The sequence below is a fragment of the Parasteatoda tepidariorum genome, chromosome 10 (genome assembly GCF_982258835.1).
Source record: "Parasteatoda tepidariorum strain Cologne lab strain chromosome 10, Ptep-v5.0, whole genome shotgun sequence".
NCBI classification, from domain to species: domain Eukaryota; kingdom Metazoa; phylum Arthropoda; class Arachnida; order Araneae; family Theridiidae; genus Parasteatoda; species Parasteatoda tepidariorum.
In genome coordinates this window covers 22,893,727-22,907,781 of record NC_141764.1, presented here as the reverse complement: position 1 = coordinate 22,907,781, position 14,055 = coordinate 22,893,727, and the positions used below count along the sequence as shown (strand labels likewise).

At 26.6% G+C, this 14,055-nt stretch overlaps 1 protein-coding gene across 3 annotated transcripts in view; it reads left to right on the top strand.

Annotated features, from left to right (window-relative positions):
* The window catches only part of LOC107456490 (wings apart-like protein homolog), a 30,079-nt gene that overhangs the window by 6,189 nt on the left and 9,835 nt on the right, over window positions 1-14,055 (top strand). For 2 of the 3 annotated variants that reach the window (XM_087153534.1, XM_087153532.1), the window contains exons 4-12: window positions 1,796-1,898; window positions 3,430-3,678; window positions 6,517-6,625; window positions 9,331-9,446; window positions 11,110-11,186; window positions 11,659-11,804; window positions 13,004-13,113; window positions 13,191-13,310; window positions 13,394-13,523. In XM_087153534.1, the coding sequence (XP_087009660.1) occupies window positions 1,796-1,898; window positions 3,430-3,678; window positions 6,517-6,625; window positions 9,331-9,446; window positions 11,110-11,186; window positions 11,659-11,804; window positions 13,004-13,113; window positions 13,191-13,310; window positions 13,394-13,523 (1,160 nt within the window). The remainder of the gene's footprint in view (window positions 1-1,795; window positions 1,899-3,429; window positions 3,679-6,516; window positions 6,626-9,330; window positions 9,447-11,109; window positions 11,187-11,658; window positions 11,805-13,003; window positions 13,114-13,190; window positions 13,311-13,393; window positions 13,524-14,055) is intronic. The other variant, XM_087153533.1, reaches the window with a different exon arrangement.

The window sequence follows — 14,055 nt, the reverse complement described above, 5'->3', positions numbered from 1 at the left end:
AAATATGCTGCTATATTTAGTTTGTTATTTGAATCACCATTTTGTGATTTTTCTAGCCTCTCACAAGCCTCTTCTTTTTATGCAGTCATATCAAATAAAATGAAAGCAAATTATTTTATTCATTACAGTTTTTCTTTTACGAGTATGTTTCAACATATAACGCTACATAAAATTATTTCTGTTATTTTAGGAAATTATTTCTCCTTGTACATGTTTTTGAAATCTCCGTATTTTTCTTCAAAAATTCAAAGCAATACTATATCCCATAAATTTCTTGTAATAGGATAGGATTTCTTACAATAGCTCAGCAATATTTGTTCTGAAACAAATCTAGGCAATTCCTCCTGAGGTTGATGAGTAGAATTCGGATGGAATGACAATAAATCAATTACAATTGTAATGAATTTCGAATAAGTAAATTCTGTGGGGCAAACAATGTGGTGGTGAAAGAGTACCTGTAATACGGCAATGAAAAATAGAGTACCACATTAAAAAATCAAGCGTGAGTACAACACTTTCATGAGGGTGGGGATCAACATACCTGCTTCTTAGAAAAGCACACTTAATAAATAATTGGCAAAAAGGGAATTTGTGTTTATTTACAAGAATGATAGACATGTTGGTATAGTATGCTTACATTTTGTATAAAACTCTTAACAAAAAAGAGAGTAAGAAGCAGATGTCAATAAAGTATATTTGAGGGGAGATTGCAGTAGCTTATTTGAAAAAAGGCCAGTTAGATCAAGTAGACGACAAATGATAAAATCAACCTCTGCTGCTGCAGTGAAGTACGCTCCTATTAGACAAAACAATAGAAAAAAGGGTGTGGCGAAGACGTTGTTAGATGGAAAATTGCACTTCAAAACCACGAATAAGAAATGCAACGTAACTTCATGCATACTTTGTTTTCCAAAGTTTCAAAGTAAATTGAGCAATTATTTAGTAGGATATACTTCAATGCATATTTTGAATGCTTTCATATACTAAATATTCTATGTATTTTTAATTCTTTTATGTACTTAAGTATTTATATATGTATTAATATATATGTAGTAAATATCTATCTATATTTATGTACATATAATGAAATTACATGGTATTATTCATTTACTTGCATTAGTTATCTTCATATTGATCCTTTTTTGTAATTCAAAAATTAAGAAAAATAATACTAATAATAATGTTTGCGAACATTATCAAAGTGTAAAAATTATATTTAGTTTTAAGGAGTGATACAATTTATAGCTATTCTATACCCAAAAATTAAATAGACATTTAAAATAAGAACTAACCATAATATTTGCATGCTTATCCAAGAGAGATTATTTTCTAACGGGAATGTCCAGTGTCCTCAAATGAGGACGGACTGCAATTTTATGCTAATATAAAATCTGCTTAAATTTAAAGTTTTAAACTCTTAGGTTATAATAAATTAGATTTGAAAGATTCATTGAAATATATTAAGTAGAAATAATTTGGGCATTAATGGGTTAAATACTAAAAGTTTTTATTTTTTCTTAAGTTATCTATGCTTAATTTGATACAATTACTAGTTATTATTTTCATATAATTTGGGGATAATTAGTCTATTGTTATTAATAGTAATTTATTAAATGTGTAACTGCAGCACTCTAATTTATTTATTATGTGCTATCTATTTATTATTAAAATTCAACAATATTAATATTTAATAATATTTATAATTTCTGATTTATTATTTGTGCTTATGCCAAATTCATCTTCATTTCATAATTTTTCACCGCATTAGCTAAAAGTTATTTCTTTTCTTTTTCAGTACACTTAGTTTAGCTGTTCTTTGTCGTTCCCAGTTAAGTGAAAAAGAATGCAAATTCATCTTTGATACATTGACTTCATTACCTAATCATCATAATTTTTATGTAAGTTGAAGTTCACATTTTGTTTTTCATTCATGCGAAACTTTCTTTTCCTCATATAACAATGTTTGTGTTAACTTGGAAACTTTCTTTTTTTTTTTTAAATATTTGTAAATCTTGCTTTCATTTTAAATTAGCTTTGTTTTGTATTATGTAAATTGAATACATTTCTTCACTTTTAAATTTACTTTTTTTCACCGGTTTTTTAAATATATATATTAAATTGTGAAGTTCTTATCATTCTTTGATCGATATCTATCTTAGGCAGGGATAGAAATTAATAAAAAATTTTCACTTGTCCAAAGGACCTGTATAAAAGGTACTAATTGTCCATATACCTATTCATAAAGATTTAAAAAAAAAATTGATGAAGTGAGTTTCTGTAAAAATGTAAAAGCTAAGTGATGTATGCTCACAATTAACACGAGTTGTAACGCAAGATCAAAGAAACTTAAAAAAACCTTAACGGCAATTCTTCCTTTTATATCAATTTGCTGGTCTGGTACTACTAATAAATTATTTTATGATATTCCGAGTACTATTTTAGTAGTCCCGTACCGATAGACTACAGTTAATTTTGAGCCTGTCTTAGAGCTATTTGTGCGTAAGCTGGTAATATTGAAAAAGTATGAATACTTTATTTCAATACTATTCATATTTTTTTTTTGTGTGGATAGTATTGGTTAGTAATCATACTTAAGCTTTAAATTATCAATATTTCTATTTAATTGTTTATATTTAGCTCAATAAGATATATTTCATTTACATTTATTTCTATTTTTCATAACAATCTAAAACACGCAGTTCTTGGGCCATATGTGACATGCAATATGATTAGTTGACAATGACCCTTAAAGACTTTGACAAATCATTACAGCATTTAGAAATCAATTGAATGCTGCAGGTATTAAAAAATTTAAATTATATTTTCTATTTCTCCCTTTATCGAGTTAAATGAAATTGCCATGTTAATTCTCTTTATAATTAAATTCTGATTTATTTAATCCTTAATAAACTAAATTCAACTTCTTTGGGAGGTATTTTTTTGAATTGCAGCTTTTGCCAACTACAGTTACTTAAATAAATACTGATACTGGCAAATGGGGCTTACTAAAACGCTAATCATTGTCAATAATGGAATATTACTATTGATAGCATGAATCTAAAACATTAAATGAAATTTTGTAACAATATCTGAAGCAGTATTGATATTTTGTTTGGATAGTGTTATGGTAAAAATACTTAAATTTCAATACTTTTTCTTCGTTGTCAATACTTATTTCGTTACGATGTCACCTATATTAAATTAACTTGTTATTGAGTAATAAAAAGTCGTGCAATGGTAGGGGTACAAATTGATAAAAGTTTTGCTATTTGCATAGTTCTGTTGTTTGAAATATCATGCAAAAAAAAGTTCGCATTAATTAAACTTATAATAAATATATTTCATATGCTGTTAATTTTTTAAAAATCTCTTTGTCTTTTAAGCTTAACTGAAAAAATTTAAATTAGGTAAATAATTTGAATGTTTCAGGCATTTTCATTCTGTCATTCATTACTTCTTTATATGTTGACCACCCAAAATTTGAGTCCTGAGCTTTGTTCCATTCTTGAGGCCAATATCTTAAAAGTGGCTCACTCTGTAATCAATCAAGATGCTATTCTAGGAAATGGCTTTACAGAAGCAAGAATCATACTTCTGGGAGGTGAACGTTATATGACTGCTTGCAAACTCTGTGAAGAAATATTTTGTGATGATAACTTGGATGTGAATGCCCTTGATGTAAGAGCTTAACTCACACTTAATTAGTATGAGTGTTTTAGTGTTTTTTTGCACTTATTTATGTTATTCTAAATTTAAATATATGTCTTTAAATTTTACATGTAGTTTTCAGGATTTATTTGCAGTTGCCCCATATTATATATTGATCCATAGCTGCAAACTGTACTAGATTTTTCAGTAGACTACTGAATTTTGCCAGTTTTTACTGGTTTACGGTCTACTGGTTTAATAAAAATTCTCCTGGTTTTTATACATTTTATGAAATTCCCTAAAATTGTGTACATTTTTTTAAAAAATCCCTACTGAAATAATATTTTTGTGCAGGTTATTGTTTGCTTGAATATTTAAATAAGTGTCACTAATATGTAGTAAAGCGAGCCTCATTTTTAAAATTCAGTTAACCATCTTTGATGAATTAAATGCCTATTACTATTCAAAATTATGAATAAACTTAATGCATAACATTTCATGATTATTTAATGTGAAATCATTACTGGAAAATATTGCAGTTTTTCCATTTTGAGGACTATAAAAATCCCTGAAATTAACTAAGTGTAAAATTTTTAATATATTTTGCAACAATTATCAGGAAATTTATATTATTTCTTAAAATCTACTGGATTTTTTCCTATCTGTGTTGGTAACGGTGTCATGTAATGTCTCTCTTGTTAAGGATATCTTATGCAGAATAAATTTTTTTCTTCTTCTTAGTATTGTGTAATACCTTTTTAATTATGGGGCGCAATAACTTTAACTTAATCTTTATGCTCCAAGAAATATTAACTTTTTTCTTTAAGGTGTGGCTGATAATGGTGTATTTTGTTTTATTGGAGTCGGATATCGAATTTTCTTAGTAGTATTTCACAACTTTGTTGTGAGATTCAGCAATTTAAACATATAATCTTTATTTCATTAAAATTTCTGTGCAACAGTGTAAATATGAAGATAGGAATACTGGTAATTGGAATACTCAGAAATAAGAGAGCTTTTATTTGTGTGTGCATTTTTTACACTCCTAAAAATTCCAATTCACCCTTCTTTAAAGCTTTTATTTTTGAATGGCAACAGATTGCTATTAAATGATTAGTATTAGATTTGAAATCCTGGAAACCTTGCAGCATCCCTCATTTTACTTTAGTATGAATTGAGGCGCCGTAGCACACACCTGAGTGCTCCTGGTCTACAAAATCTTGCAGAAAAATACATGGCTTATTTTTTACAGTCATTCTTAGAAAAATTTAAATAATTCTATTTCTTTGTTATTGTTTTTATTAGTTCAGTTACTTTGAGTTATTATATTTAGCACAGAAACATTTTTATAGAAGTTCAACTCATCAAAGTAGTGTTTAACAATACCCAATACATACCTGCCAACTTTTAATCTTTTCGAGGATAATTTTCCCCAGTGGTAGTAAAATGGAACGCAAATTACAATTTTAGGCCGAAACTTTCATTGTATTTTGAGAGGACTTCTGCGGACTAACACAACAGTATTCCATGTTATTATATGTACTTAATTTTTTTAAAAATAGTGGTGATCAAAAAGATTATAAATTTAGTTTATAAACGCAAGGAATATATAGAAAGCAGACATTTTACTACCACTTTAAATATAGAAATAAAATTTTACGCCAAATGCGTAAAAGTTGGCAGGTATGCCAATATCATCTGGTAACAAAAAATGATGTTAATGATCACAGCCGACTCCTGATAGTAGTCAAAATTTACCATAAATAAGCCATTTTGCCAAAGAATTTGCATTTTAGTTCGTAACTTATTATTTTATTTATTTCAATTACATTTAGGTTTATAGAAAAGCATTTCTAAAGTGTAAGTAGCATTAGATATTATAATTATATGATGGTACTTTCACATATCATTCAAATTTTTTTTACTTGAGCTTTCCTTACATAATAAGTATAAAATCAATTAAAAATATGTAAGAGTAACTAATTTTTGATTCATTGGAGCTAGGCATTACTTAACATCGCTGATATTTTTTAAATAATCGGAGAAACAGAATTGGTTTTGTTTGTTCCTCTTGAACATACTAATTTAAATTTTATTGATTGATTGATGAATGATTTTATGGATCGAGGGCTAAAATTGCATTTTGCATCTTCTGTTCAAATATCAGAGCATCCTAGCAGCAGTAACAGCTGTGAAGTTATTAAAAAAATGCCACACAAACTCCTTTTTTAATATTATTATAAGTAACATTGGGCTCTGAGACATAGTATGACAAGCAAAAGTCAAAACTTAGTAAGTAGAAAAATATATTAATGAAAATACTTATTTGCTGATTGAGAGTTGTAATACTTTTATTTTTTTACACTTAATAACTGAACCATACTGGTTCTTTTAATATTTGTTTTGATTGAAAGTACAGTACAGAACCTGTTATCCGGAAATCAGAAGACCAAAAAACCGGAACAAAATTCGATAAATTTTTCCGCCATTTTAAAAAAAAAAAAATTTTTTTTTCCTCATAAGATTTTAGGATTTTTCTTTCTTTTTTAAAAGATGTTTACCTTACTATCATTTTGGAAATAATCATTAGTGTATTACTCCATCGTTTTTTCTTCTTTTTAAGATTATTTCCAAAAAAAAAATTTTTTTTAGTTGGGTTTAACAATAAAAAAAACGGCTTTTTGTAGCAATTCGGAAAACCGGAAAAATCAGTTATCCGGAATAGCGATGGTCCCGATCGTTCCGGATAATCGGTTCCCTACTGTCTATGAAAAATTTATCAAGAGTTTACATTAGTCTGAGCCTGTCTCATAAAAATATTCTTAATTATTCCAGTATAAACTAAAAATATTTTGGCAATTTTTGCAGGTTTCTACAATATGCTGTTCTTCTTTAAGGAGTATGGTTAAATTAAATCATATTTCCACTGGTAGAAATCAATTTTCTGACGATACTCTTAAATATATTTTAAGTATGAGTAAGTAAGAAGTTTTGCTACATAAAATAAAATTTTCACTTAGTATTTTATTATCTCTGATTGAAAATAAATCTTCATGCGGTTGGTTTTAGAAAAATTTAATTCTATGGATGTGTCAATAATATTAAATCTCAATTCTCAGTCATTTTATTTTTAACTGTGTTAAAATTTTTATTTATTATTAGATTAATTTTATTTTATTTATTTTTATTTATTATTTTTATAAATTATTAGCTTACATGACTTAATTGATTTTATTTTATTAATCAAATCAAATTGTTTTGATTAATAAAATCAAATCAATTATTGTTTTGATTTTATTGTTTTGAAAATCTAAATTGTTTTGATTTTATTTGTTAAAAAAAAGTTGAAAGTTTTACTTAAAAGTTTTTTTTTAGTACTCTAGATTAAAAGAAATTATTAGGATTACATTTTTCAACAACCATAAAGATGACTATTTAGTCATATAAAATCCACTTGTAAATTTTAAGTAATAAACTGATTTAAAAATAAGTTTACTAAATATGTGTAATTTAATTAATAAAAGAAATACTTTTTTTGTTGTAATTATTGAAAAGTTTTTAGATAGATTTAAAAATTTTCATGTTATTTATGGCATCAATATTTTTTATGCTAGAATATTAATAATTTTTTTTTTCTCTGAAGTTATATTGTTAAAAAAGTTGTATAAAAATTCTAATGCTATGCTGCCCTATTCATTTATTTATTTTTCTTTTATGCTAAAGGAATACTTTTTTTTTAAAGATCCACAAAAAAATTTTCTTGCTTTAAACTCAATATTTATATTAATTGATTATAACTAATTATTTCAGTGTTTTCATCACAGAAAAAAAATGGGTGAGAATTTCTCACCCTTTCTCAAAAACAGGATGAGATTTCAAACAGTTAAGTGAGATTTCTAAAAATTAAGAAAGAAAACACAAAGAGACTTGAAAAAAAAATCATTTCTTTAATTATAATACATTTTTAACATCTTCTAATTTTTAAAGCATTGAATATTTTTACTGCATCATCATATGGAAAATGTTCTATATCTACTTTTTCATCAGCTATTCTCATTAGGTTGCTCAAATGTGTATTTGTTTCGTTTTGATCGTTTCTACCCACATTTGTTTCATTTTCATTTGTCCGTTTCGGAGTAGAATATATTGCCTTTACAAGGCATTTGTCCATCTTTTATTAATGCGCAAGAAATTTGAACGTCTTACATGAAGAAACCTTACCTACAGTAAACACGTGGTTGCAGAGAAATGCGTTCTGAAAGAGGTTCCGAGGGATGGTGTTCTGTTGTTCTTAAAGGTTCTGAACAATACTGGTAAATAGGGAAGCTAGATAATGGGGCAGATGTTGAAAATAAAAAAAGATCCAGGAAGAAAAGTGAAACGGAAATTCTCGAATTTTGAAATTGGTTTATAGAATGCGCGAATTTCTCGCTGTAATAATTTTTTTTAATGCGAGAAAAGAAAAAAATATGCGAGATTCTCGCGTTCTCGCTCTGTAGTGAAAACACTGTATTTGTTAGTGTAATATCAATGAAAATATATGAAGCAAATTGTGTGCATAATCTTTTTGAATAAAAAAAAAAACATTTGTATGTTTTTAGCTTTCTCCGTGAATAAATTATTTTTTTCTGTACAGAAATTATTCTATCAAGGTTGCCACGCTACAGGGAAAACCTGGAAAATACATGGAATTTTGATTTTTTCTTTACAAACTTGGAAAATACAGTGAATTTTGTTTCTTAAAAAATGGTGACCACTCAAAGCACAATCTATGGGATATTTAACCGTGATATTTCAGCCATACTAAACTGTTTCATTTACTATATAACATTATTTAAGTTTATTCAGCTTATTTCCCACCATATTGAAACTAATAAATATAGTTAGCTCAATATAGCTCACCCAAGAGCGCAGTAATTGTTGTTTCCTCTTAAAATATTGTGTATAATATGTACAGGGAAAACACAGGGAATTTTTTTCCAGATTTGAGTGGTAACTCTGTCTATACATTTATGAATAAATTCTTTTACACTAATTTTAAACATGTTTTTGTTAGAAATATTGGCAAAAATCGATAAATCAAATTTTTCTGGTTTTAATTTCATAGTTTTTATTTTTTTAAGCTAATTGTGTGGTGTTTTTGAATTTTTGTTTGGAAAGCAGAGATCCATTAACATTTAAAAAATAAATAAATCCATTGACCATTTAACATTTAAAAAAAAAAACTCAATATCTGAAATTATGTTCAAAATATAGGGTTTTGTTAAATACATTAAGTATTTTTTTGAATATACTACTCTTCAGTTTCTTTATTTTGGTTTATACATAATGATTTTATCTAGTGAAATGAACAAATTTAATACTTTATCCTGAAATAATTCAGTCATTTTATCATTTTAAGTTTTTAAATCATATTAAGTTTTTCTTTATAACATTATTTCTGCATAAGGATTTTGAAATAAAATCTTTTAAAATAGTTTTATGTCTGTTTTTAAAATGTTTTTAATTTGCTAAAAATATTTCTTCATTTTATGTCAATTTTATAATTGTTTAACTGGTATTTTATAATTAGTGTATTCAAATTTAATCACAACGTTTTTGTTGTGCTCATAGCTTTTAAGCATATTTTTTAAATGTTAATTTATTAATTTTATTCATATTGAACAATTGTTTTTATTTTAGTTGGAAAATCTACTCAGGATATAATTTCAGAGAACCTTATAAATATGGAAGACGAAGATGAAAGTATAACCATAGCTTCTTATACTGTTAATCAGTGCTTGCAAGTTTTAGAACAAGTGAGTTGATAAATAATTAGTTTAATCGAGAAGTTTATATTTCTTTTTACAAAAATGTAGTTTTTATTTTTCTCTTATGTGTAACTTCTATTTAAAAGCCTATTGTAACATAATTTCTCTTTAAAATTATCTTCTTTTAAAGTTTTTAATGAAAAGTAAAAAAATAAATAATTGTTCTAATTTTCAAAAAATTAGCCTGTTTTTAAAAACAATGTTTCAGTTAAATGAGACTTTTAATATTAAAATAAGCTTTTAATGAGAACTAGTTAAATCATTTTAAAGAGCCACTCAAAAATTCTAATAAAACTTATGTTTAAAGAAAGGGTTGGAAATAAACAGAATGAATGTAGTCTCCTAATGTAGGGCCCTAAGGAGTATAGTTAATTTCGAGCTCTACTTATAAGATTGGATGTAAACAGGATGAGTAATAGATAGACAAAAATGATTTTGTTTCAAATTGATATATGTAGTGTATATCATGTAGATATACATAGTATATTATTTAAAAGTGTCATAGTGTCTTTATTTAAAAGTGTCAAAGAACAAGGTTAAAAGTATGTTTAGTTACTCAGTTATCAGAGATTAAGTTATATCAATATAAATAATATTTAGATAGTTTTATTTTACCTTGAAATCAGTTTAATTTGATTTATCAGATCCTATTACTGGAGTACTTGATAGAAATTATATTCATTCTTATCCAGAGTCATGTGTTTAACAAATAAAATAATTTTCCATTAAATCCTTAAAAATATTTGTATCTATATTAACATACTTATAGCATATATATTCCTTATAATTAGTTTATTTTTTATACCTTGGATATTTATTGTACAGTACTCAAAATAAAACAACTTTGAATAACTTTTGATGCAGTGATCAGATTTTCATGTATTAGGATTTAATGATTTGAGAGTCTCACCTTAAAAAGGCTATTTAATTAGTGCAGATGATATTTTAAGTTAAAAAATCTGATTTAAAAACATATTTACTTTAAATGAACATGATTTTTTTTGTTGTTGATGATTTTGGATCCATGACCCTCAAAATTTAGGAGGAATCGGTCACAATCTGGAAAATATGCTGCCAATAGTCTGGTCTGGACAGTTGTCGAAAATTTAATGCCCCTTAACTTATTTTCTATGTAATTTGACATAGTTTGAGAACTTTTTGGGCGAATTGAAAATTTTTTTGCACAAAATTAAGAAAATGCAGAAAGTTTTTTCATAAAGAGTTAGTGTTTCCAAAAAGTTTTTCATTTTATCTAAGCCTGCCTGCCAAAAAGTAAATGAACATTAAGGGTTCCAATCTTTTGACTCCTCTCTTAAGCAAGTTATTGGGGCCATGCTTTCCAGATTGCGGTTACCCCCATATTTTTAAGGTCAAGAATCCGAATCTGCCGAAAAAGAATTGTTTATTCTAAGAAAATGTATTTTCATGTCTGAGGAATCCGAATCTGCCGAAAAGGAATTGTTTATTCTAAGAAAATGTATTTTCATGTCTGATTTTTTAAAGTAAAGTCTGAATTAATTAACATGTTCAAGGTTAAACCACTAGTTTGATTCTTAGTATGTGAAAATCTGATCATTAAACCAAAAGTTATGCAGGGTGTTCACTTTTTCATTTTGTGCACTGTTCATTATTATTCTATTTTAAATTGCAGATTTTGTCTGTTGATCCAAGTTCTCCTTGTAAAACCTTAGATCATGAAGATTTTTCACTGCTACGATGCCTTACTAAGTAATATTTTTAAGTAAATTCTTTCAGCATATTCAAAAACTAAACTTTACTTTAAATGTTTACAGGGTGGCCATAGATCAAGGAAGTTAGGGAAAATAGAGAAAAGTCCAGGAATTTTATCAACATGGAAGTAAATTAGGGAAATGAAAGGTAGTTAAACTACAGTTCCGAGAAAATTAATTAATTTATGTGTGAGGTACCTAAAAGTACAATATCTTTTCCAAAAAAATTTGTCTTCTAACGTTTTTGTTAAAAAATTATTTTTTTAAATTTTCAACCCTAATGACGCATGCTAGTGATTTGCTATGTATTTTATGTTTAAGAATAAGGCATTTCTTAAAAATTTAAATTTATGCCACAGGTTACAAAATCAGGAAAAAGTCAGAGAATTTTTTTCTGAGTGTTTGGGGCCACCTTGTATGGCTATTCTTTATCTCTTTTATTTATGGACTAAATTATCTATTTTCTGCAGGTTGTTAGAATGGAGCATGATATCTTTATTCCCTCAGCATGTTTCTAATAGAGCACCATTTAAAGTTAAAAATGCTGTACATGCTTTCCATCTTTCAACACTTGTGTCTATTCTGAAAGTATTCTCAATTTTGTCTTTTGATCCAGGCAAGTATATATATATATATATTTTTAACATTATATTAACATTATCTTAACATTATCTTAACATTATTAACATATAAGAACTTTCAAAAAATGTAGAGATGGTAATACAAGTTGACATGTTTCAAGTATTAAAAAAAAAAGCACCTATTCTTAAGAACGGTCAGACGTGAATGAAGAAAACAAAAGTGATTTGATGTAAAAAACATGAAGTTGCTAGCAAAATAATAGAAAATATAGGTGAAAATTCTTTATTTATTTTTTATTTTCTAGTTCACGCCGAGGTTTTTCTAAATTGGTTTTTCCGCCTTTATTTTTTATTATTTAATTGGAAACTTAGCCTTTTCTGTTTCAAATTGCTTATTTTTACCTAATTCATATCTGGTAAATCTTAAGAATGGGAGTAAATTTTTGAGTGCTCGAATCATGTCGACTTGTATTGCCATCTTCCTATCTGTGCACCTGGAAAGTCTTGAAAAATCATGGAAAGTCATGGATTAAGGTCGCCAAAAAGTCTAATTTTTAAAATGGAATTTACCTCCCTCCCAATTTCATGGTGTACCGAATATCTGAATTTGTAACAAAATCCCCACTCTCAGTCATATTTTATTAAAATATAAAATGTTTTTTAAAATGTTCTTTAAAAATTATGGTGTTCTTTAAAAAAAGGAAAGAAAAAACATAATTTCTAGAGCGAATTATCTTTTAAACTTCTGTGATTTCAGAATTTTTATTAAATATTTATTTTAGTTACTTTATCAATTTAAAATTATGAGAACAGAAAAATCAGGAGTATTTCTTTCCTCTCCGATACACAAGAAAAGTATCTTTAGAATATAATTCTGCAGAAAAAAAGAAAAAAAATTATTTGCTCTTGTATTTTTTTCAGCTATTTTATTGCTTCAACTCTTTCTTTACTCTGTTATTTAAATTTAAAATCTATAAATATGAAGATGCAGAGTATAACAGTTTTGGTTATACCTGACTTCAATTAATATTATTATAATGCTTTTTTAAATTTATTGTTGTGTTTTTATCGGAGAAAATAGTAACTTCGTTAAGTCCTGAAAAATTCTTCGAATTAGTCATGGAAAGTCATGAATTTGAATATCTAAAATGTAGCAGATACCCTGTACATTCACTACTGGATAAATGATTATCCTATGTCCTCTGTTTGTTAATTGTTATCAGTTATTTTTTAGATCAGTATGATTCCTTCACCAATGTAAAAGGGTCAATGGAGAAAATTATGTTAGTTATATTGAAGACTTATTTTCAAGCGGAAGATAAACATTTTGATGTCCTCGTCTTGGTAAGTTCTGGCATTGTTTTTCAGTTTGTTTTTTATATTAATGTCTATTGTGTAATTTATTCTTAATGTTTTCACAGGCCCTTGAACTAATGATAAATTTTGCTTTGAAATGTAAGAAGACATTTGTTCTTTTATGCCTCAAAAAATTTGAAATTAATAGTTCTGAAGAGATTTTGGCAATTGAAGCTCTTTTAAAGGTAACATCTTTTATCTAAGCTTTATTTAAATATTAAAATATGTGTTAATAAAGTGAGTGCATATATTTTTTTAAATGTTTCAGATTCTTGATACTAGTTTAGAGAAAATTAGTAGGGTCAAATTAAGAACTGTGGAAAATCCTGAATCTAATTCTGAAGTAGAAGATCAAGAAGCCCCTACTGAACAACAAGAAGTGGATTACTTAAATCTTGGTAATTATTTATTTATTTTTTAAATACTATACCCAGACTTAGATAAATAAAAAAAAACTTTCTTGGAGCAATTTATTAATTTTAAGAACTACTATCAACTCTTTCGCCATCACATAATTTTGACAAAATTTGTTCAAAAATCACTGATTTCCTAAGTGTTTTACTTTTTTTTAAAACTCTAAAGTATAAAGTTTTTTGATGAAATAAAACCTAGTTGTTGATTTGTTTTAATACTTGGCTTTCTTTGTATATCTAAAATCTAAGTCACTCAGAAGCATTTCAATGCAAAGATTTAATTAATATTTTTATAAAAATTACCGTTGCCCATTAAATTTTTGTGTGCCTGAAAGTCAAATTGAGTTTTGAACATTTAAAAAAAAAAGAATATAATGAATAATTCTATAAAATTTTCTATGATAATGACAAATTCTCTGTAAACAAATGACAAATTCTCTGTGTGTATGTTTGTGTATATCATACATACCTGACTGTATATCTTTTTTGAAGTATGTAAACTTGAATGGAATCTTTT